The sequence below is a fragment of the Mytilus galloprovincialis genome, chromosome 11 (genome assembly GCF_965363235.1).
Source record: "Mytilus galloprovincialis chromosome 11, xbMytGall1.hap1.1, whole genome shotgun sequence".
NCBI classification, from domain to species: domain Eukaryota; kingdom Metazoa; phylum Mollusca; class Bivalvia; order Mytilida; family Mytilidae; genus Mytilus; species Mytilus galloprovincialis.
Genome location: NC_134848.1, coordinates 40,956,066 through 40,982,449, shown reverse-complemented (window position 1 = coordinate 40,982,449; position 26,384 = coordinate 40,956,066). Strand labels below are relative to the sequence as shown.

Genomic DNA, 26,384 nt, shown 5'->3' with positions numbered 1-26,384 from the left:
TTTTCAAAACTAAAAATACACAAAAAGCACATGTTTTTGTCGCTTGTTGTATGCTGAACTTTTCTCTTCGGCACATGGCATATGGAAATAATGATTTACAAACACATCAGCTAGTACATACTTTGTATATACCAAGGATTTGTATAGTGTTTTTCTATATTACTGCTTTACTATACAAATCCATCCTGGTAAATATGATTTAATACTAATCATAAATAATTTAGATCAAGTTTATCATCTAAACCCCCCCCCCCCCCCCCCCCCCCCAATGAAAATAAATTAGGTGTATAATTGATAAATACATCTTAAAATACATGTACTCTAGTCTCTATATTTGAATAAAATATGGTGCAAAAAAACATGGGTCGGAAGTGTTGGGTAAAAATGCGTAGGGTGTGAATGTGTTTTGAGAATCAATGTGTTTTTAGCCTGCTAACGGACCAGATATCCATATGAACAGACTCGCGTAAATTCGGATACTTGATCCTTGGTTGATGTAAAGAAAAACACACATGTAGAAATATTATATTAAATCATAATACATTATGCATTTAGATTAGAACCATTTTACTAAAACCCATGCCTTGCGGTTTGCGAGAAATCTATAAAGTCTGTTTCTGTGTCTGCCTATATATATATATGAATTTAATTTTTAACGTGTTATGAAAAATTTAGTTACATTATCTAAACATAAAATTAAATCTTTTGTGAGAAACGTGAAGGGAATTTTGAAATTGAGTAAAACCGTACTTTTCAGAGGCGGATTTAGGGGGTGGGGGTTGCAGGAGGCCCGGGTCCCCCTTTTTTTTGGAAAAAATTGGTGCCTTATATAGGGAATTACTGAAGCGTGACTAGCACGGGCCCCCTCTTAGGCAGTCAGTGGGTCCCCACTTATTAAAATTTCTGGATCCGCCACTGCTTTTAACAGCTTTTTTTTTACTGCAAAACGCGCACTTTCTCGCTAGTGGAATATTGTTCGGAATTGTTTCATACGTTTTGAACCGGAAGTTGTGGAATTTATTTGCCATTTAATCATTTTTTACTTTCACTTTCACTTTCACCAATATGATTTAAACTCGCGACTTTTTACAATGATGACTTTAAGTCTGGATAAATTACATTCAAAACCAGTTATTGGCATCATACGTGACAGGGAACATTTGCAAGGCTTAGTTCAACTATTGGAGTAGTGCTGTCAACCATTTGATTACTCACGGAAGTGTTATTTATTTACTCAAAAATATTAAAATGAAAATATACACATTTTGAGAAAAAATAAAGTTGCAAATAAAAATTCTTGACCACAGAAACATAGAAAAAATACCGATGCTTGACATTTTATTTTATTATATAGATTAGACCTTGGTTTTCCCCGTTTGAATTGTTTTTACACTAGTAATATTTTGGGCCTTTTATGTTGCTGTTCAGTGTGAGCTAAGGCTCTATTTCGAAGGCCGTACTTTGACCTCTAATGGTTTACATTTATAAGTTGTTACTTTGATGGAGAGTTGTCTCATTGGCACTCATGCTCATACCTCATCTTCCTATTTAAAGGAGGGACGAAAGATACCAAATGGACAGTCAAACTCATAAATCTAAAATAAACTGACAACGCCATGGCTAAGAATGAAAAAGACAAACAAACAAACAATAGTACACATGACACAACATAGAAAACTAAAGAATAAACAACATGAACCCCACCAAAACTTAGGGGTGATCTCAGATGCACCGGAAGGGTAAGCAGATCCTGCTCCACATGTGGCACCCGTCATGTTGCTTATGTGATAACAAATCCGGTAAATAGTCTAATTCGGTAGGTCACATTCATGAAAGGGAAGGGGAATTTTAAATCTATATATTAGCAGCCTTACCTTATTTAGTGTAAAATCCACAATGTCAAAAATATAGTGCATAGGTAACAGGATCGCTTTCCTTTGAAAACTTAGTTGATACTTAGTCAGCCATAAGCAGTTGAGCTAAGGAACATATTTTTAGCTTAGTTGGTTAACACACTATCTTTTAACACAGAGGTTCAAGATTTGAGTCCAGGTGAAGACTCCTGAAGAATCATTTTCTATGATTATATTGGCGCCTAACAATAAAAATGTATGTTACAAGAAGTACCTTGAGCCAGGGAATATAAAAGATGAAGATCTATCATTATAGTGTAAATTGACTCTTGAGGTTGGGGAAGTGTGAAGGGATTGCTTCGCTTAAAAAAACTTAGTAGATATTTAGTCAGCTGTAAGGGGTTGGGGCTAAAGAAGTACTTATTCAACTCAGTTGGTAAACGTGCTGCCTTGTGATACAGAGGTCCCTGGTTCAAGTCCCAGTGGAGACATGTTATTTTGCAAGAAGAATCATGCTTTACAGTTGCACAACATATAACCGTCTAAGCATGATAACCAAGTCACTTCTAATCAGATGAGCTTTATTTGATTTTATTATTATTGCACTTAAATGATTTGTGCAGTAATGGTTTCCACTAAAACTAAATTTAAATGTTATTAGTTCTTTCAACTGGTATAGAATTGTATACTAGTACTTGCTTTGTACACTACTCAGTACTGCATCAAGATCTATTTACAACTATTACTACATCAAGTTATAGTTTGTGGAGTTATAAATTATGAATCTTGCTTTCTGTTGCTGTCTTTGTTTATCATCTATCTAAATTGACTCCTTATTCTTAAACCTGTGAATGAATATGAGTGAAACTTTACACAGTGGTAAACAAACCTTTATGTGTATTTGATTGAATCATTATTAAACAACCAAACATACCCTTTTTAGTGGCTGTGAACTGCCTGTCAGTATCTGCAAGTACTCTAAGATATTTACATCATGTACATTGCTAATTATACCACAAATTCTTATTTTTATATTGACACTATGCATGTATAATACAATGGAAGACAGATTAAAATTTATTTTATTTATTGTAGAATGAAGAGAATACGCTTTACTAAGAAGCCCCCAAAGATAAAGAAGATTGTGTATGATGGGAAAAGACGACAAACAAAATATGTTAGGCTAGATGCTTCAATATCCAGTAAACATGAAGATACTGTTATTGAAAAAGATTGTGGTGACATTTTTAAACAAAAACCAGATATAAGTAAGTTTGAGAGAGACTTGAGGTAATTTGTTGTCTTAAAACAATGATTTTTACTGAATCACCAGTAAGTTATCATAAGGAACTACATAACTCCCTTTTTTTACATCTTTGAACATACTGATACACTTGTGTAGGCAATTAAGAAATATCTTATAACATTTCGGGTTAAAATATACTATACATACAGGTTTTTGCAGGGTTTGCATGTGAATACATATTATTAACTACAGCTGAACAGTAAGCAAAAACAATTAGGGACTTATGAACCCAATATTATCCCTTATTATTTCCTAAACACTAGGTTGTGAGTTAGAACCCTGTTTGTGTGGTTGCACTGGACTTCAACTTTAATTTACTATGACTGTTAGTGTTACATTAAAGGTTTTCTTGATTTAAAATCTAGTGGCCATGAAATAGCCCAAGTGTCCTTTAAAGTGTCATTCCAACACCTAATAACTAATAAATAAAGATAAAAACTTAATACTATATATATACGCTTATATTTTAAAGATTAATTTTTATATCATTTTCATACATTATATATATAGCTTTTGCTAATATTACAAATTTGAAATGAAGTCAGTTTTCCTAGTTGCGATGGTTTTTTTAGTATACTTTATTAAATACAGTCATGATAGTATTGCCAATAGTCCTTTATTTTTCCTCAATTTGTAGACTAGATGTTGTTAATTCAATTTCAATAATGATATGAAATTCTAGGAACACGTATTAGGTTTTGAGCGCTTAGTAAAAGTAAGCATTCTATAGATCTATAAAAATGAAGATGTGGTATGATTGCCAATGAGACAACTCTTCATTAGAGGCCATATTACACAGAAATTAACAATTATAGGTAACTTAACCGTACGGCCTTTAACAATGAGCAAAGTCCATACCCCATAGTCAGCTATAAAAGGCCCTTAATGACAACGAGAAAACTAACGGCCTTATTTATATAAAAAAATGAATGAAAAACAAATATGTAACACATAAACAAACGACAACCACTGAATTACAGGCTCCTGACTTTGGACAGGCGCATACATACATAATGTCCCCCTAACCTGGGACAGTGGTATAACAGTACAACATAAGAACGAACTATAAGAATCAGTTGAAAAAGGCTTAACTCTTCAGATGGATAAAAAAATACGAGAACATGGCCGGGTTCTTGTACATTCCAACAACAAAAAGACACAAGGAACAGATCTGAGAGTACTCACAGTTAACTGACAGCTAGTTCAAAGCCACTAACAACTAATAAAAAAATCATGCATTTAAGACTAAATTATCAATCTGTACACATCCAACATACAATGGATTTTGTGTAAAGATGTCATAGAAAGTCAGAGAAAAAATATGACCTTGTGCAATGCCAAGATACAGGTATCGACAGATTGCAGATTCATGAATGTGTATATGTATATAACATCAGCGCAATGTTAACAACATTTTTGTAGAAATGAGGATGTGCTACCAGTTTGAAATAAGTTTTTACTAGATCTTATATTTATTTTTTTTATCTAAAAATTTGTATTGAAGAGATTTTAAATTTTTTAATTTTCTTATGCAGATTTAGAACTCATAAATGAAGACCAAGAAGAACCAGCTAAAAATAGCTATGCTACAAAGAAAAAAAAGCTCATTGAAGCATGGGAGGGTTTAAGAGAAGACCTGATACTGACAAGACTGCAGGAACTTAGTCCAGCAACGCATGAGTGTGGGTTTTGTCATGATGAACAACCCGACATTATTATATGTCAAGATTGTGGGCCTCAGGCATATTATTGTTCCAGCTGTTGTGAGAGAGTTCACAGAAATATCTTATTTCACAAACCACAGCAATGGAAGGTAAGTCCAAATTATTTTACCTTTAAAACGGATGTTCTTTCGAAAAATAAAACTGCTTTAAGATAAAAATCTCACAATTGAATTGTAAACTTCCCAAACTGATTGACTTGAAATACCTCAAGTTATTAAACATGAGACTAGTTTTAAAATTTTATATTGCATGTACAAAATTATTCAATGTCAAAGTCTGCAGCATTTTGATATTTACTTGAAAATCTTTAGTACCAAAGTTATTGAGTCAGGCAAACACAGAGCTATCAAACTATAACAGCTTTGAAAAAAACAGCTATTTTGATTTTAATTAAAATAGGTCTGGGTAAGGTGACATATCTACCTGTGAACTGCTACCTTCAGAACTATAACATAAAAAATCTGATCATACCACATCTTCTTTTTTATATTAGCTTGTCGGTGTAGAAGAAAGCATGACTTGTATTCCAATTACATTAATATATTCTTGTTCTTTATATGTATATTAACTTGTCCCTGGACATTAAACAGCTATCCATCATCATCTTTGCAGTTAAATTATGTATTTGTCTTAACTTATATTTTAGGGGATAACTTAAATTTTCTATTTTTACTTTCTTTCCCTAGGGATCTATGTATGTACCAATACAGCTAATTAATGAGCTTACCAGAAAAGATCACAAATGTGACCAGACATTTTTCAGCAATATTTATGCTGTTGATATGAAAGGTGTGTTTTTTTTTATATCTGTTATAATGTGTCTTGCTACATACATGACATATAGTACTTTGAAACAAGTTACAATCACATAAATATTTGTTAGATTTTTTTTTGTTCTATATCATTAAATAAACCGTTAAAGGTAATGTTAAGAAATGGAATAGACCACTTTTCGAGTGCCATGCCTTTCCGTCAAAAACTCTGGTTTTAGTGAACATCATTCGTGCATATATGGGCTTCGTCACTATCTGTTTCAATATTGAGCAAGTGGTTGAGAAACTATAATGTTATATTGCAGGAATTATTTGGCAAATTAATTTCTAATAATTGACAATTAACATTGCTGACATTTGGGAATTGTAATTAAGTACTTAAGCATGTTACATGAAAATAACATGCATTTCGATTACCAGTTCTGGTAAAAGAAGATATAGTTTGATTGAAACACACTAGAAATAAATATTCAATTAAGGGCAGATAAACTATGTTATTTTCTACCTTTTTAACCAACACTGCAACACTTGTATAACAAGATCATGGGTCAAAAGATTCACCTTTTTTTACTCAAGATATTTTTAGGGCTAGGTTGGCAGATTGTTTTGGGACCATAATTTGATTTTTTTTTTAAATTGCCTGATTCTTACATAGAATGACATTAAAAACATCAGAATACATTTATAACTCATCCTTTATTTGATTAGGAACACAACATATCTGTAAAATCCAGCTTTGCAGATGTGAAACTGCAGCAGCAACTTTAGTACGGTACAATTTATGGCCAGCAACACCATCAAATCCGAAAATTGCCTTTGATATTCGTTTCATGGAGCTGCTTTCTGTACTACACCTGGAATGTCACCTGCCTACAAAATCTTTTTGTGATGCCTTAGGATTTTTAAAATCAAACTTCATAAATTTGGCTACAGATGATGTAAGTACTCTATTAAGTTCACCTATTATTGTTTATTTTTATCTCCCTTTTACAACTATTGATTCTTCCATTTAAACCTATCCGTTTGTCATGTTGTGTACTACATGTTTTATACTGTAACTTTATGTAATCTATAATGTTTTTATTTTCCTTACTTACCCCACAATAAATAAAAGTGATAGAATTTTGTCATTTTCAGTCTTTTGTGTTACTTTCAATCCAGTAAGAGTAAATTTAATCATCTGATAATGAACATGTATTGGTGCTCAGACAAGGACATATCAGGAATTTTTTTTCAAAGCATGACTGCCATACATACTTATTTTTAATAAATCCAAAATAATAAGCATATGTATACATTGTTTTTATTATAAACTAGATTTTGTTGTTTATACTGGAATTCTGTTAATTTCTGATATCCAGATTAGTAGAAGTTTCACTTAATAGATTTAATGAATACACTGCCAACTTGCAAAATAATAATGTAATGTTAACGTTGGGTTTGTTTTTTTACCAAAAAAAGAAAAGAAACTTCTCCAAAAGAAAAGGCCAATTTTTTATCAGGCATGAGCTATTTCTTTCTGAAATTATTTTAAGATGCAAACTGGATGCACTGAAGACAATACGATGGCACCTAGCTAACCTTTGTAACATTTATTGTTTATTTAATACACTTTCCAACTGTAATTAGCAGACTAAAACACAACAAGTTGACAAGATGTTGAGGTAAATCTAGGGAAAAACCCTTGAACTGATATTCATAAAAAAGATAAGCCCTTGAGATAAATAATTACAAAGTACATTTTTACAATGGAAATTATTATTGTAAAACATTTACTTGGCAGGAAAAGAATATTTACCGTGCTGTTGTTGGTGATTGTTTGACGGAATACAATTATCACCGGTCCACATTGAACACTAGACACACTATTACAGAGTCATCTTTTACCAGAGAATGCCCAATATGCTTGAAGGTAATTAACACATAAAATAATTTTGCATTAAAAGGATTATTACCTGGAAGTAGCAATTTTGTTGAGGTTCCGTTGAGAAAGATTATTTGATAACTTTGAAGGTTTATCCTTCTGGAGCACCTTATTTCATTCAAGCTTTTAGTGACATTTCTGTAAGTTCTAATGGTGAATTAAGAGAATATTTTTTGCAGAATGTCTGTGATTGAAATGAGAAGTTAACAGAGGTACCCATAAGGCAAAGAAAAAATTGCGTACATGGAGTGTTGTTATTTGATCAATTTTATGAAAGTTTTGACTAGATTTGTCACTAATAAAACAATAGAAAGTCAACTTCTTACTTAAGGTTACTTGCAGTCTTCAATTCAAATGATGTTTTGTCAATTATACCCCAATAAAACAAGTATGTTGGGTTATATCAATGTATAGTAATTGCTTTTTTTGGTTCATCTCTTTCTCCCTATCTATCCGTTTGTTTATCTGTCTGTCTGTCAGTCTATTAATGAAAAGTTTTAATGAACCTATTAATCGAACAATAGTCAATAATGTGTTTCATGACTAGTAAAAGTTGTAATCTGAAATGTCACCTCTTCTTAATCAGTAAAAAAAATTAACAAGCTTACTTAAGCTGATTCAGGTTACTTTTGGTGAAATATTAACATATCTTGGTATCAGTCTTATTTAGGGAAAACACATTTTAATACTAATTCTGTTTTCTGTAAGAAAAGGGCATTATACTTGATGAAATGAAAAATAATAAAAAAAAAAATCTTTTTTTATAGAACCCCCCAATAATCTCTATGGATGCTAATTTTGGTCTGGTACACAAACGGTCATCAGGTGAAGGTCATGGTAGACAGTCTTCCAGACATAAAGACCTTTTTTTTAGAAACCATGACAACATGAAAAGTTTCATCGATGACTATTCTGTCCAGAAAGGTACTAATTATGTAAGTATTTCTAACTTCCAAGTTGTATGAACCTCCTTTTTTTTTTTTTTAAATTTTATTAAAGTAAAATACCCATAGCCAATCATGGACTGGAAAATTATCAACATTATCAGATAACTAATTTCTCAACTAAGTGCCAATGAATTGATGTTCTAAAGGAAATTAGTCAGATTTTGTTTATATTATTCAATAGACAATATTTATTAGCACAAACAAATTTACATTATATGGCTATTGCATACAGTATTAAGACAATAAACTGACAGTAGTTGAATTGATTATAATTATATTAGAGTGACAGTGGTATTCACAGCGAGAGAAAAAAAGACTATAAATATGTGTGTATCGACAGTTAACACATTATTAATGTTTATGAACCAAAAAAAAAAGAACACAAAAAAAATCAAATTGTATATGAAAAGAAACAGAAGTTATGCACATATTCTCAATAAAAAAATCAATAATTAATATACTTTATGGTGATTTTTATAATGACTGCATGGCAGACTGCTATTTAATAATAGCTAGTGCAGTCATATGCCTCAGTGTTATACTTGACTGCAATTTAATATAATTGAAATTTAGCTTTTTATGCCCCTTCTACGATGCCCCTTCTACAGTAGTAGAGGGGCTTTATATTTTCTGGTCTGTGCCTCTGTTCCTCTGTTTGTTCGTCTGTCCATCTGTTCGTCACGCTTCAGGTTAAAGTTTTGGTCAAGGTAGTTTTTGATGAAGTTGAAGTCCAATCAACTTGAAACTTAGTACACATGTTCCCATGATATGATCTTTCTAATTTAAATGCCAAATTAAAGTTTTGACCCAAATTTCATGGTACACTGAACATAGAAAATGATAGTGCAAAGTTCAGGTTAAAGTTTTGATTAAAGTTTTTGGTCAAGGTAGTTTTTGATGAAGTTGAAGTCACATCAACTTGAAACTTAGTACACATGTTCCCTATGACATGATCTTTCTAATTTTAATTCCAAATTAAAGTTTTGACCCCATTTCACGGTCCACTGAACATGGAAAATGATAGTGGGAGTGGGGCATCCGTATACTATGGACACATTCTTGTTATTGATAGTTCGTATATAGGTATCACTTTATGATTTATATCATGGACAGACTGAGAAGAAAAATATTATTATAGACATAGATGGAGATTATTTTTTATGTATTAAACATACTGCTATGAAGACCTCTTACTTTTTTGCTTTATTTAAATTTTATTTTTCCTTTCTTTTAATCAATAAGTTGCTTCAACTTTTTATTTTGCCACAGGAATGTTCCAATTTTCAAGCAGGAGATAACATTCGATCCAAAATCAAGAACGGCAAACTGGATGTCACAGGTGTCTTTGGTAGTGTTTGCAAACATGATATTCCATTCCATTTTATGGACCTGTCTCATGGTGAAAGGTAACACAATAAGAAGTATGACCTGATGGGGAGAGATCAGTTTGCGCCAAAATTGCGTCCTTTTGCGCCATAACTTTTTCTCTCCAATGCTACCTTTGCTCCACCTGTTTCAAAATTACATGGTATCATTTGCGCCAAAAATAAAATATACGATTGCGCCAATTAGAAGAAATATGACTTCCCTCCTCCTTTGTTTTCGGACATGGAACCGGCAGTTTACACGGGAAATGTTGCTGCCTGGGAACTTCCCAATTTAAATCTCTTTTGGCATACCTTGTATTAATATTCAATAAAGCAATAAGTTTTCTTCTCTCTCTGTACATGGACTGTCTAATGCATTTTACGTCATTTCTCTCCAGATACTCATCTTCGTGGTGAAATATCTACGAACTTATCACACTTTTTAAGCCAAAAATAAGAATAAATATTAATCATTAATATTTATGATAAATATGTGTACAGGTAAATTGGCTCAAATGAATTCCGAATATTGGCGCAATTGATACATTTTGAAAATAAAAATTTGGCACAAATGATAACCACGAAAAACAGTAATTGGTGCAAAAGGACTGCTGACATGTCGAGTACAGAAATAAAAATTTATTGTCATACTAAATAGTTATGTAAGGTGGTACCAATTAAAAGTAGTGAAACAAGATATAACACAAAATAAGTAAACATTGAATTACAGAAATTCATAACAAAGTGTGTCAAAAGATTAAAATTAATGCAAAAGTACAATTTTAGAGTACTCAGAACTACTTAAATCTAGTTGAAAGCCAAAAAGTATTAATAAAAAAAATCATGCGTCAGATAGAAATATCATTTTACATTCATGTTATGACAAATTGGTATCTTTTTGTGAGACAATTATTTCACATTGTATAGAAAATTATTACATTAAAATTTAATTTTAAATCATTTTTTCAGACTTAGCTATCCAGTTTACATTTTGAAGTGCTTATTAGAAACCAGAACTGATAACCTTGTAGTTATGTACGATATTGCATGTATGCTGCACAAACATTTGAAGGTAAAATCTCTTTAATGCTAACTATTTATCCTTTCTTTACCATGAGACTGTATCTCATTTACTAAAGTATAGAATAATATTTATATATAAGCAATCACCTCGAATATGGAATCAAGGTGCTAATACTAATATCAAAATAAACATTAGCAAACACTGACATTTTGCTAATCCATGTTTTGATCTGTGTTGTTTAAAAAAAAATTATCAATCCGAAACATCTTACCGTCTCATTTGTAACAGCAGTTTATGATTTTCCACCCAAGTTATTATAAAAATTAGCACTGTTACTTTACACAAGTGATTAATGGTATGTCTGTAGATATACATAATGATATTCAATGTACACTTACAATTAATCTTTCAAAATATTTTATACTGCCTTAACCATGATAGGATCATACAAAATTACTAAAATTTATCATTTTCTTTTCAGAAGAATAATTGTGAAGAAATGCTAGAAAAGTGTACATTTGCTATTCCTGTCTTTCACAGCTTTGCACACAACATGGCTTGTCAGGTATTCAATTATAACATGTTACGACTGTAAAAACATAAATATAAGTGTTTATACATGTACTAATAGCAAAACATTTGGTATGAAATCAAAAGTAGTGATGGGAATAAAAATGTTACATAGATTGATAGATAGTTTAAACAAATAAGCATAAGAAAATAAAATGATTAGCCTTGAACAGTTGGTTCATTACACGATGAGAATAGATAATCAAAACTTCAACGTTAAAGGGACATCACCCTAAATGAAACTAAAGATGGCAATGAGAATAAAAATCTAACATAGATTGATAAATAGTTTTAACAAATAAGGATAAGAAAATAAAAAAAGCCTAAAATAGTTGGTTTATGATACAATAAGAATAGATAATTGAAACTTGGAAAGTGTGAAAGGGACATAACCTTGCCAAAATTAGAAATCCACCAAAGGCCATCAATGGCTTTTTTTTCAATGCAGTGAGAAAATTGTGTAATGACATTAGTGTTTCAGATTGCAAATAAATGTTGTAAAAGTGTCAGTTTGTACTTGTGAAAGGGACATACATTTCTAGTTGAAAGCAAAAGGTAAAATCTTAATATACCCCTGCTTATTGGGAGTATACTTCCCCATTTCCATTCATAATTTTATTCTTATATAGTCTGTCTATCCATCTGTATTTCTGTCAATTCTATTAAATTTGGTCTCATTTTATTAGGAACTACATATTTTGGCTGTTTGAAATTAAGAATATAGGGTCATATGGTTAGCTATTCAATATGATACATTTTCAATTTCATCCTCAGGTATCATAAGTTAGCAGTAGCTGGTTGGGTTTTTTTTTAATGAAGAGATAAGTTGATTTGTCCTTAAGTAACTGAATATTATGTCTTAATTCTGGTATCAACTGCTAATTTCCAAAAAGTGTTTGAATAACATAAAGCAGTTGTCTGAAAAGACAAAATTTTACAAGTGAATTTAACATTAGAATATCATTTTTTTCAATTTTGAAAACTAATTATAAATAGGTTTAATTTGACAGGTACAGTAAGATTGATCTCTTTGAAATTGAATCTCAAGCTTTATTTACCTCCTTGTTTTCTTTAGTTGTCCTATGGTCAACGATTTGTAACAGGTACAGGATTGACAGATGGTGAAGGTATAGAGAGGTTGTGGTCTTATCTAAGGGGATTTAGAAAAATCACAAAGGAAATGTCACTCAATAACAGACAAGATCTTTTGACAGAGGCAATGCTGCACCATAGTGAAAAAACTATATATGGCTTAGGTAAGTGTGTGCTTTTTTGCATTTATTTAGAGTAAATAGACGATGATTTTTAGAAGAATACAGAGTGAAACCATTAGAACATTTTAGTACATAAAACTTTTTATCCTCTCATTTTTCATGTAGCCTGTGCTGGCAGAGGCATCATATGGGGATCACTTCATGTAATCTTTTGCTTTTGTTGTTGTCCATGTCATTGGCATCCCAAATAGTTTCTCAACAACTACTTTTGGCACATTGGCAGTATACAATTTCTTTACCTGTGAAGGTACATTGCAACAGGAGGTCAATTGAACTTAACAACTGTATTATTACGGGTTACATAATATACATTACTGATAACTGCTATTGAATGATGACTTTAAATACAAATACGCACTGATTATACATCTTCTACAGGATACTAAATACTAAGAAATGAACAAACCCTATTCTAATGTGACTGTCATGTTGATCTGACTAGATGTAAATTTATTACAACTTATGAAAAAAAGTTGCCCTTTGTTTAGGCATGCATTGATTCATGTTTAATGTTTTATCTCACTTTTCAGGGACAAGAATGATAACGAGACTAAAAAAATGTGACACAATCATAGAGAACACAGAAAAAGTTGTTCAAGATATTCTAACAGAGTTAGAAGGTAATTTCTACAGATATTTTTGCAAGTGTTTTAGCTAAAGTGGCTATACATACTGCTCTGTAAACTTTTAAGATTTAATACTCTGGAGAAACTATAAGTCCTTAAAGAAATACAATTACAGGAATGGTCTTGGACATGTTTCAAAAATTACTTTTAGATATTTGAAGGATACAACACTATTGGTTAGATAGATAATTTTGTATGGGCCAATGAGCAAAACTTTACACTAATGCTTATTTTCTTGTCTTTCACAGAGAATTTTCATTTCACTCTGATTTATGATCAAATATGACTGTCATAGAAACAAATTTTATTCACTTGGATAGAATATCTTTAACTTCTTTGAAAGATTTCCTTGAAATAGTTCTTTGAATTGTTTAAAATCTCTGATATATGAAAATTACAGAAGGGGATAATTCCTTGTACATTTCAGAATCTGAAGACGCAGTAAGTGATTGGCAGACAGAATGGAAGTCACAATGTCATACTAAAGGACGAAAAAATGTTTTTCTGACAGTTGATGAACAATATGCTGAGAGCTTAGACAACCTGGAAGAAAAGAAGTAATTATATCTTCATATGACTCATTTCTTGTAGCTAGAATACTCTGTCTCTTTTTTTAGAAAGGAATGTTTAATTTATTGTTAGAGAGACCTTGAAAAGAATATTGAAAGGTTTGTACTTTTGATTACGGTACATTAAAGATTGTGTTACTGACTACAGATATGTTTAGATTAAAGACTTTAAATTTGGCCATTTTGTTTCATTGATTGTATAATGATTAAGGGTTTGTGATCAATATTTTAACTTCCCTAAGAACTTGAAAGCAAGGGCATGTTGCTGGCAGATTGAAGCCTTCACATTTGAAGTTTTACGGTCATCCCAAATAATGACCTTTTTTACCTTTTAAAAGTAACACTGCCAATGGCTAGCAAGAGGCAGGAATTGCTAGACCACTGAAATTAACCCTTAGATATAGGAGGGCTCCATACTGCTAGTGCTTGTGAAGTATTTTAGTGTATTTCAATTGTATTTTTTTTTATTGGTGGATAGATATTTGTCCAGTGGCTATTCAGATGCATATTCAGGATGAGAACATGATATAATCTCATTCTTTCAATTTTCCTTTACAATGTTTTTAACACCTAGAGAATAAATTAAGGATAAACATCTTTCATAATAATTTATTTAACTTCCCCAATAAATAAATATGTCTAATAAACTATTTTAAAATCAAATAATAACATTAGATGTATGTTTCATTATAATACGTTTATCTGATTGGCTAACTGCACATCACATGTTATTCCTTAAGCAATTGTATTACACAATAAAATGTATCATTCATGATAATACAAGGTCCCACAATAAAGGTGAATTAAATAAAAAATTGATAAAATTTGTGTTTTCATGATCCTAGATAAAATGTAATTTATATAAGTATTGAATTCTTCTTTATGTTAATTCATAGGGTTGTAAAGCCTTGACCATGTGAACATTTTTAGAATGAAGCACATACAAAATATACTTCGGTCAATGCTTGTACACCTCAATGAAGTTACAAAAAGAAGCATTCAATTCTTAATTGTGACATAATAAGATTAACCTTGATTTTCTTTTGACATGTAAAATGTTTAAAGGAGTAGGTTCAGTAAGACCCCTTTTTGGCCCCAAAATATAGCAGTTTTACGAAATTGTTAAAATGTAAACCTTTAGTTATTTTTTGGACAGTAGAATGCTTCTGCTACATAAATATGGGCTGTTTTCGACAATACAATGCACATATATCCGGTACTAGCACCATTAAGTCATGCTAAATTACTGAAATCCTCATAATTCTAGCATTTTAGTTAAATTTTAGACGGTTTTCGTGTAAAACGAAAGTGGCCACATTCATGTTCATCCTTAATATTGAAATGTAAGTTGTATTTTATGATAATACATAACATATATAAAGGTTGAGGATGAACACGGATGCAGCCACTTTCATTTTTACCAAAAACCATCTGAAAAGTGACATTTTTCGGCATATTAGGTAGATTTTTCACATTTGAGCTTGAATCGGATCGTTTTTAATGACTAAATCTGTTAAAATCTTTCACATAAACTAATTAATTCAAGTAAAATAGACACTTAAGTGTTTAAAAAGTGGTCAAAATCTTTCGTCAGATGAACCTGAAATTTGAGGCCAAAATCGGTCCTTACCGGACCTACTCCTTTGTAGAACTATATCTTTTCTAAAAGTTAAATTTATAAATAAAATGATAGATAAAATTATAAGTCCAAATTAACCTAGTGACATGTTGTTGTCCTTTGTGTGCCTTGCTATCAGGTTGGGTTTTTGTCCCTCAATTCTCTCCTCTTTTTTTTTGACTCTAAGGGTTTTCTTGTACATCTAATCGTGATACCCTAATAAGAATTTGATGAGTTTAACATGATTTTGAAATTAAATAATGGAAGGTTGGGTTTTTGTCCCTCATTTCTCTCCTTTTTTCTTTTGACTCTAAGGGTTTTCTTGTACATATATATGCAGGTAAATTTACAATTGTGGAAGTATAAAAAAAACTTTATATGGACACCGACAGATGGACATCTTGAAATATCAAAAAAGAAATGAATCCTCCATATTATTATATTTGATAGGTTATCAAAGATTTGTAATAATCTAAAAAGGAGGACAAATTACAAAATCAATCTACAAGAGGAACCAGGAATCACTCTTCTGTGTTCCATTAAGAAAAAGAAGAAGCATTTTGTTCTAAAGAAATTGAAAGATTTGGCAACAGATAGACAGTATTTGTCCAGTTGTATGAAAAAATATGCAGGTAAATTTACAAATGTGGAAGTATAAAAAAAAATTTACATGGGCAGATGGACATCTTGAAATATCAAAGTTATGGACTTCATAAAATGAGGGGGATTTTCCAACTTTCGAACAATATCTCAAAAATGCTTTTAACAAGGAAATATATTTAAAATGCTGATGACGGGGAGGCATTCCAGTGTATTGCTATCGCCTAGATTTCAATTAGGTAATATTCATTTTGGTTTTTTAACCGATTTATAAACATGATGACTACGTAGACATCATCAAATGCAAACTAACATTAATCCTTATCGCTTGTTATAAATTAATTTCTTCAATGAATACTCATCAAATACTTTTTACAGAAGATACATTAATAATATTAAAATGTTTTGTTATATGTATATACATATAAGTAAAAAAATAATTGATATCTATGCACACACATGTGGAAGAATATCTGAAGAACATTTGCAATCTCAAGGAATGATATCTCTGTATGGATTATTACACATTTTTTGCAGGAAAATGTAAATGCCTGCTCACAAAAAAAATCTATTCCATTAGTATTAATATAACATATAACAATAAACCAGAGTATAATGATTTGTATCACAACAATATAATAGTCATGACAGTGGGGATAAATTCACTGTCATTAATTGATCATCCACACACAAACTCGTCCCAGAAAAAATTATATCTGTACATTAACCACACTTTCAGGTATAGATATGTGATTTTTTTCTAAGACAAGGACTTGCAGTCACATGATGTTCAGTACTTCAGTATTTTGATTAATGGACTGCTCATACATAGTTCTTTATAAGAATATTGAGTTTTAGCAGATTACTTATCAAATAAAAATGAAAAAAGCGGAATAAATTGTTAATTGTTAACATTCTGTTAAAATTTATTAGTTATTAATTATCTTTACAAATACATTTATTTATATTTTCAGATGGTCAAGGCATTGGACTACGCATAAGCATTCAGTTTTCTCAAAATTCTAATAAAATTAAGAAAGAGCTAGCGAATCTTAACCAATGCCTGGGCAGTGATCCACTGGATTTAAATTCAGTTTTGTCACCTACCTCACCAATATTTGATGAGCTAGCTTGTGTCAAAATTTCTACCAAGCAACAAAAAGCTGTTGAAGCCAAATCTTTGCTTCTTCATGCAAAGGAAGAGAAGAAATCCATATATGAAGAAGTCATGATTTATTTCCAATACTTAGTAAAGCAAAGTACGGAAATACTTGAATCTTTGTCAACTATTGAGGCTGACCAAAGCCGTATAGCTAAAGGAAAGCGTCAATACCTGTATTACAAACATTTCAATCTGGAACTAATTGGAAATAACTGTAAGGATTTGTTTAAAAATTATATTGAAATTAACATTCCTCAAATAGTTCATGGTTTATTATCTGTTGAGCTTTTGAAACCATCACAATATGTAAATGATTTTGCAGACATAACATCAGATGAACTCCATGCAATCCTGAAAGAGATCAGAGATTTAGAACAATCACCAATAGAAGAGGATGAAGCTAACGATAATAGTGACTTTGAAATTGATGATGATGTTGAAAATTATATTGATTAGATTTGTTAGGAGACATTAATAAAATAAACTTATTGCTTTAAGATTTAAACTTTTAAGAAACACACAAGAGCAATTATCTCCCTTTGTTAAAATCTGACAAGAAAAGTTTTCTACCTGTACATCTTCATTTTATGTTGTTTTGATGCCAGGCTTTAAAAAAGTTAAACTTAATGCACATTTTAATATTGTAAACAATAAAGTGATTTGTTTTACTAAATCCATTTTATTGCAAACCAAATGAAAGCTTTCCACAGAGTCATCTCTTGGTCAAGGTATTTTAACTTCTTCTGTTCAATTGTTCCACAATAGCTATTGTTCTCTGTGTACCCGGTAGTTTATTCAAAATTTCTTCTGAGAAATCTATCACTCATTGATTAATTTACCTGAGTAAAAAAATGATCTTCTAAGTTAACGAAAATACTTGTATCTGCATGTCATGATGTGATGTTATAATTCATTGTAAAACATGTCTTTTTTAATCTGTGCAATATGACACTAATCAAATCATAAAAATGATTTCTGACAAAAAATTTATCAATGTTCCTATTGAAGATCATTGAAAATTGAGTTTTTTTGTTAACCTATCATATATAATACATTTAAGAGGGTGGTATTTTCGTGCAACGTGATCGCTGTTTTTTATTTCACGTTCAAAGTGTTTTTACTTTTTTATTTGACGTTCAGTCGTGCAAGATGGGTGCTTCGTTCAACGTGTTCTGCTTATTTAATTTTACGTGCATCGTGATTTTCAAAGTCTTATTTTGCGTGCTCTGTATTTTTCAAATAGAATTCAAACACTTGGCAGAGATCGTCAAGAAAAACTTTTTTAAAATCCGTAAACCAATTATAACATAAATGTGTTTACTTAATCGGAAATATCAAGTAAAACAAAGAGTTAATATATACAAGAAGGCAGTGACTCAGTCACAAAAGGTTAAAATAAAAGTATTTATTTTTCGTGCAACGTTCATTACAGAAATTATTTCACGTTCAACGTGAAATTATGTCTTATGTCACGTTTTTTTCGTGCAAGCACCTCCCCTTTACCACCCTCATTTAAGCAGGCATTTATTTTAACATTGTTATTCATTAGTTTTAATTTGTAATACACACAAAAAGAAAATTTTTAATAGGAACAAGGTTTTGATTTTTTTCAGAAATCAATTTTAATTTTGATTCAGTGCAAATTAAACAAATTAAAAATGTATTATTTATATTGAAAACATAGGTCACATGAAGTTCTGTGAGTAATGATTATTGGTACTGATACATTTTTTTCAACATTAAAATTTAAAGTTAAAAGTAAAAAGATATATTATGAAGATATGCATTGTTTGTAAATTGCATAAAATAGAGTTTTCAAATGAATATCTGCATTATTATATTCTGAACTTGAAATAGACAGTTTTTCCTATTATTATACTTCAACTCAAAATATCAGATTTTGATTGAATTATAGGAGTTTGATACTTTTACTTTATTCCATATTGATAAAATTTTAGTAGATTTTTTCTATATGAATGGGATTTTGAATGAATAAGCATTTTCTGTATTACTAAAACATTATTACACCAGGGTTTAAGATATCAGAAACTAGTCAATTTATTTACTAAATCATTTTTTCAGTATAAGGAAATCATTTGTAAATATAAATAAACATAAATCAACATGCAGACACCTTTTATCTTCAGGTATTCAACATTTCATCTTTAATGGTAATATTCTATACAAAGCACAAAAAAGTATTAAATTCAAACTATAACAAAACCTTTAAACAGACTTATTCAGAATTGATATAGATCATATATTTATAATATCTGATAGACTAACAGTGTTCTTGATTTTCATATGATGGACACATAAATTTTCAATTACTTTAAGTTAGGTCTAGAGCTCGGGTATGTAAGTAACTGTTAGTGGTGGTTTGTTTATTTATGAATCATTCTGACATTAGACTTTGACTTAGACTTCTTTTAAACTGAGTTTTACTGTGCTTAGCTAAAGCATGCATTCAGGTCCAGGATATTCTTGCTCTGTTAAAAACCCATTGGTGGCCTTGAGCTGTTTTCTGCTATTTTATGTGGTTGTCGTCTTAATGACACATCCCCCATTTTCATTTTCCTTTTTGTTGATGACATTTCATGCATAGATATATATTAAATGTAGATGTAGATTTTTATATATTTTGTAGACTTTTAAATCATTTAGTTAAACACTTTTGTTTCAAGTATTTTTCTGGATAGTTGTAGTGAATTATATAACAAGAGAATATGAACATTAAAAAAAAATATTAAAGTGTGCATTCCATGTCTGCATTATGTTCATTTCAATAATATATAAAAAATAAGTTTAAAATGAAGTAATTTATAAGCTGTCAATTAAGCATGTCTTCTTTTATAGCTCTATCTAGTTTCATGATACTTTTTAAACTACATCTTATTCTTCATAGTAAAGTATAAAACCCACATTATAGTTTTGACAATAATTCACATTTTAAGGATTGCTAAACTGTGTTATCTTATATATTTTTGTACTTTGTTTTAATATATATGAGCAACTTCAGATAGAAATGTACATTATGCAAATGTCTTACTTACATCTGCTAATACATTTTGGACTGGAAAAAACTCTATTGTAGCTCCTTTAAAATTAAGCTGTTATAAGAAAATATACAGAATATTCAAAAAGTCATATTTAAATTTTCTGAAATATTTCAAAGTCTTATACATATAGATATAGGAAGATGTGGTGTGGGTGTACATGTATTCTTGCACTAGCATAAGGTAGATTTCTATCTGACCAACTCATATATAATTTATGAAGTATTTGAACTTTTAGCATTATGTGTAATGCAACTTTTGTAAAGTTTTGTATGAGAAAATGAGATTTTAATTTGTAGTATTTAATATGATAACTCTTTTTGTTTGCATTCATTATATGTATTTTGTACTTCATACAGCTATTAATAAAGGTACATAATATTTGACATTATTTAGAAAGGTGTTCTCAAAGTGGGAAAAAAATACTTATTGTTTGTTATTTTAATATCCTGTTAGTATTTTTTTCTGTCATAGAGTAAAGAAAGTACCTGTATCATACAAGTTTCATTGAGATGAAACACTTTGAAGTATTTTATTTAATGGAAGAAATATATATATTCTTTTTTGATCTTTATAAATGAATAAAATTATAAAAGAAAATGAATCAACGCCCAGTGAATATGTAGTGTGATACAAGACTCTCTACATTTAATGAATAAAGTATTCAAAAGTTGTTTAAAAAAAGTACAGATTATACTCCTTACATGTATTCTGGACGGCTAGCATACAAGCTAAGAGCTTTTATAGTATTGAAGCTATTTGTTAATGGCTTGAATTAATAATATTGTATGAATAACACCTCCATGCAATGTAAATATAAAATATGTATCTCTTATCATTGAGAAAATATGTTTGGTTTGTTTTTTTGTTTTTGTTTGTTTGTTTATTTTTGTATTTGTATTTGTATTTTGTAAATGTCTGCTGGTATCATTTCTGTATAGGAATTTACACCAATAAAATTATTTGATTTGATTTGATTTGATTATGACATGTTACTTGATGTTTAGGTAGACCTTGAAAAAGGTTGCTCAAAGCTCAATGCAATCAATAATATGAGAATGGAAATAGGGAATATTTCAAAGAGACAGCAATCTGACCAGAAAGCAGATGATAGCCACCAATTGGTCTTCAACACAGGGAGACAACCCAGCACCCACCGGTCTTTTTGTCTGTGTAATAAATACACATAATATTCTAGTGGTATGCAGTAGGTTAAATAATGGAAGTATGAAATGGTACGTCCATGGTTAACCATGCGATAGACTTAATGTTTTGTACCTTTCTGTCTATTTGTCGGGTTGGCTTTAATGCACATACCAGTGCGGAAGTCGGTCCATGCTGGAATATGTTTATATGTATCCACCTTTCTATTCTAACTACTACCAGAAACATATACTACGTAGCATATGTCTCTGACACTACACACAAGATCTTATAAGAGGTTGGACCAATTTTATGTGCGTCACACATAGGTCTTGTGTGGACAAAATACACTTCTGGCGTATTAAAATTTTGAACTTGTTGGCTGTTGTTCGTGTGATTCTTTGTCAATTGTGTTCTCCAATTTATTTATATTGTAGTCCTGTGTTGTCATTTTGATGTTATATTTCACATGGCCATAAAAGTGCGAGGTTTGGCATGCCACAAAACCAGGTTCAACCCACCATTTTTTCCTTTAAAAATGCCCTGTACCAAGTCAGGAATATGGTCATTGTTATATTATAGTTCGTTTCTGTGTGTATTACATTATAACGTTGTGTCGTTTGTTTTCTCTTATTTTTGAGTGTAAATTCACATTTGCGATAAGACGTGTCACGGTACTTGTCTATCCCAAATTCATGTATTTGGTGTTGATGTTATATATATATGTTATATTTGTTATTTTCGTGGGATTTTGTCTATATGTGTTACATTTTAGTGTTATGTCGTTGTTCTCCTCTTATATTTAATGCGTTTCCCTCGGTTTTAGTTTGTTATCCCGATTTTGTTTTTTGTCCATGGATTTACCTTTGAGACTTCTTCACTGTTTGGACGTTTATTGCTCACGGGGGGTCAACTTCCTATTTTTGGGTATACGGGGATGTGCCGAAAATATGGGTCATAATTTTGCGTGATTTTATATAAAATGACCCTCCTTTTTAATGTCATCCTATATTAAAATGCATTTGTAACGTTTGATAACTGTATATTGATTTGGGATATGATCTACACACCAATCCAACAATCCATGCGGATTTATAACGATAAAATATACATATGTGCACCAAACGATGTCAATTCATATATAAAAACTTATGGGTAGCTGGTATATTTATGAATTATGAGTGATGATGAGTTAGTGCTTATATAAGCATGGCCGTCATATTTAAAATATTGTATATAAGTATAGTACTAAACAATGTTGTTTTCTTATATTATATGTCTCTAATTTATGTCTAATCATATGTACTTGTATGTAATGTCATGAAAGCTCTTTATAGGGCCCTTTAAGGAGGCTCGAGGGTATAAAAAATTTCAGAAAAAATCAAACATTTGTTTTCATTACAAATTTTATTTATTTCCTTTTGTAGTTGTTACTTTATCATATGGTACAAAAATCATTCAAAACAATCAATTCGTGTTGGCCCCAGATGACTTGCAAAATGTATACATCATTGAAAAAGTTCCAAATTATCTCCCTTTGGTGGAAAAATGCCATTTTTTGGCTCTAAAATTGAAATATCTTTTTCAACTCATCGGTGACCTATCTTTTTTAATATAATTTCCATTTAAGCTGTACTTAAACTAAATTATTGCAAAATTTTAGCGATTTCTGTAATAAATTTCTTTTTTTTATTGGCACTGGCTACAGTTACATGGAAATGTAACAATAATAAAAATATTATTGTTACATCGGAGACTAATTGACGGAATGCAAAGTTGGGCAAGGAACCGATTAATTACGAATGTAACAATAATTATTGAGGCTACGGTTACATTGTGTTATTGTTACATGAAAAACAGCAATGTACGCTAAATTTATTAAATTTAAATCTTCTTTAGCTGTGTTGCTTAATTCTTTCATATGTACTAATTAATACTTGTAATAATGATAATTAATAAGTATTATTATTATACAAATGATGTTTTTAAAAGTAGTTTTACATATTAATCTTAAAGGTTATAAAAATACCTCAGATTAGCAGTGTCAAAATTAATGCGAAAAATATAGTTTGTTGTTGAGAACTGGGGCTGATAAAGTGTTCACTTTTTGAAGTATTTAACTGCACACCTTCTCTTATTACTGTCATTATATACTTTGAACAATGGATGAAGAGATTTATTTTACCAATTTAGTTTTGGATGAAAAACTTGGGATGCGTTTGAAACGAAAATGAAACAATATCAAGACACAAATTTCATACAGCTCTATAGCTATAGCTCTATACAAAAGCAACTCTAAAAAATTGATACATCAACTGAAGCAAAGTTTGTTAACTGCTAAGGTGGATACTGAAATCTGAGGTAAACCTAACATCCGTAACGGACGGCAATGCAATCGTATTGAAAGACAACATGAAACTACACCACATGCTTTCAACCAAAAGATCGGATGAGAATATCAACATTGCGAGAGTAAAATAGTATTTCTCACCGAAAGCATGGCAAACATTAAAGACCGACCGGGCAAGGGCTGTATAGCCAGTCAAGGTCGTTAAAAACTTCCATTTGTAACATTAAAGATTTCCTTATCTTCAGGCTAAAAGGAATATCGCAGAATTGAATTGCACGGTATGCGATACAGACGTTCACAGCGGAGGGTAGGAGGGGTCCTGATCCCGAAATCCCGGGCTTAAAAACATGAAGTCCCGAGGTCACCGAATTAAAAAAAAAAAAAATCCCGGCATCCCGATTGATCAATCTCGATATCCCGAGCTTAAAAAAAAACCACCCGATCCCGCATCCCGAAAAAGGTCCTGCCCCCTTATTACTGGTGTGTGATGGCTGCTTGGAGTGGATTCGTCAAAATGATGTGTCGGACTTAAACATGCTCCAAAATCCAATTACTGGATATTTATAAACTGTCACTGTAAATAAAAAAAATTAAAGACATTGTATGTATTGTAAATATAAAATAAATGTCTTAAACTTTTATTATTTAGTACATATTACAAGTCCCCATCGTACATTGCTGTTTTTCATGTAACAATAACGCTATGTAACCGTAGCCTCAATAGTTATTGTTACATTCGTAATTAATCAGGTCCTCACCCAACCATGCATTCCGGCATTTAGTCTCCAATGTAACAATAATATTTTTATTATTGTTACATTTCCATGTAACCGTAGCCAGTGCCTTTTTTATTTCGATATTACCTTTATTTCTCCTATTACTTTAACAGAAAAAAAAAACGCCTTTACAAAAATGTATGCTTCTTTCGAAGGCAGATTGTGAGCGCAAATGAACGGTGACCCCACTTTTTTATTTTATTTTTCTATTAACTATAAGATAAAGTTCATTTATGGAAAAATGTAGAGAAATCCTATATAAATGATTTAGTACCGCGAACCCCCTTAATTGGAAATAAAATATTCTTATTCTTATTCTTATAGGTCATTCTTTCTTACATATTTATATAACTATAGGTAGTGAATTTCATTGAATGTTATATTAAAATGGGTACGTTTTTTAGGCAAAAATGGCACACCCCTACCAAAATAATATCGAAGTTAACCCCCCCCCGTGTTAAATTGCTATGATTTTTATTTCACGTGCAGTCGTGAAAAAGGTGCGATATTTACATGTGTCGTGAAATCGGTAAATATGTCAACGTGCAAAGTTTTCAATTTTACGTTCATCGTGAAATGGCAATTTTATTTCGCGTCCCTTCATGCAGTTACCTTTGACCCCCTTTACGCCCATTAACAATACATATTTTTTTAACGTCAAATACGTAAAAAGGCTTCAGTAAGCTTTATTTGTCATGTTTGTGTAGATGATAGTGGCTGTGTAAACCATTTGAACGTTGGCCTCTGTTCTAATTTTCCATGCAGACCAGAAATTTAATCTTTTAAAAGAAACAGACATAAGGGAGCTACCATTTGATTTTTATGGGGGGGGGGGGGGGGGGCTAGGATGAAATTTGAAAAAAATAGGCAGGACAGGAGTTTTGAGTAAAAAAGAGGCAGGATGAGACACTTTCAAAAAAAAAGGCAGGACGACATAAAAATCAAATGGTAGCTCCCTAAGAAGAAATTGCCCAACCTTGACCTCACATCGTGAGTTGACAGAATGTCTACCGGTCATTCCGGCGAGCGGAAGAATATTTAAAGCGGCGACAAAAAAGATAATACAGATGATATACATGCTGATCTAGCCGTGTGTGAAGTAGGTGCATTGAAAATGAAATTTTATTGTCGATGTCACTCGACTACTACACTATTTAATTTAAACTGATCAATACAAGAAATGTATTCTGATATAGGGAGCTACCACTTGATGTTAAAAGAGGGGGGTTAGCATGAAACATTTGTACTTGTTCAAGTTGTAATCTCTGTCCTGCTTTAATTCTCACTATATTCGGTCTAGCATTTACATGGATAGCCGACCTTCCTAAGGAAAGAAACAAGTGCTTGTGCTTAAAATTCATGTCCTGCCGTTTTTTTCAATTTCATCCTAGCCACCCTTAAAATCAAATTGAATGGTAGCTTCCTTTTATAGAAGACGACATAATTTTGGCGGATAATCCTATCGGCGCACATGATGAAAAATCATGAATTTGTCTCATAAAATGGAAGATAAAAAAGTGTGAAAGAATGAAAAATAAGCCGACTGTCTTTTTAGCAAATTTAAGGTAGTACATATCTACTGTAATACACCCCCCCCCCCCCCCTACAAGAAAATTAAATTATCGCACTAACTTAAAAGGCTGCAAACTTAAAATTGCTAAGTCAAAAAGTGAAAAAGTGAAAGTTGAAGGAGTTTATAAAGGCATGTGACAACAATTCTAC

General features: G+C 31.1%; 1 protein-coding gene and 1 long non-coding RNA gene across 2 annotated transcripts; both read left to right on the top strand.

Moving 5' to 3' along the window:
* The first annotated feature begins 1,071 nt into the window (after positions 1-1,071).
* Positions 1,072-13,949, top strand: LOC143050754 (uncharacterized). Its single transcript, XM_076223872.1, has 12 exons — positions 1,072-3,121; positions 4,695-4,972; positions 5,570-5,672; positions 6,365-6,594; positions 7,440-7,568; positions 8,348-8,515; positions 9,797-9,933; positions 10,864-10,966; positions 11,400-11,483; positions 12,564-12,744; positions 13,293-13,382; positions 13,816-13,949. Exons 1-12 carry the CDS (start codon positions 2,950-2,952, stop codon positions 13,947-13,949), a joined length of 1,809 nt encoding a protein of 602 aa, XP_076079987.1. The 5' UTR covers positions 1,072-2,949.
* Positions 13,950-16,024: 2,075 nt separating this feature from the next.
* LOC143052188 (uncharacterized) lies at positions 16,025-21,371 on the top strand. Its single transcript, XR_012971027.1, has 2 exons — positions 16,025-16,207; positions 17,150-21,371. It is a non-coding gene; the product is annotated as an uncharacterized LOC143052188 (long non-coding RNA).
* The last annotated feature ends 5,013 nt before the right edge of the window (positions 21,372-26,384 follow it).

What these genes read in the sequence shown, in the direction of transcription:
- LOC143050754 (XM_076223872.1), top strand. Translation starts at nt 2,950, where the DNA reads ATGAAGAGAATACGCTTTACTAAGAAGCCCCCAAAGATAAAGAAGATT. An exon ending in AAAAACTATATATGGCTTAG is followed by an intron (nt 12,745 to 13,292) that starts GTAAGTGTGTGC and finishes CTCACTTTTCAG; the next exon opens with GGACAAGAATGATAACGAGA. An exon ending in TATTCTAACAGAGTTAGAAG is followed by an intron (nt 13,383 to 13,815) that starts GTAATTTCTACA and finishes TGTACATTTCAG; the next exon opens with AATCTGAAGACGCAGTAAGT.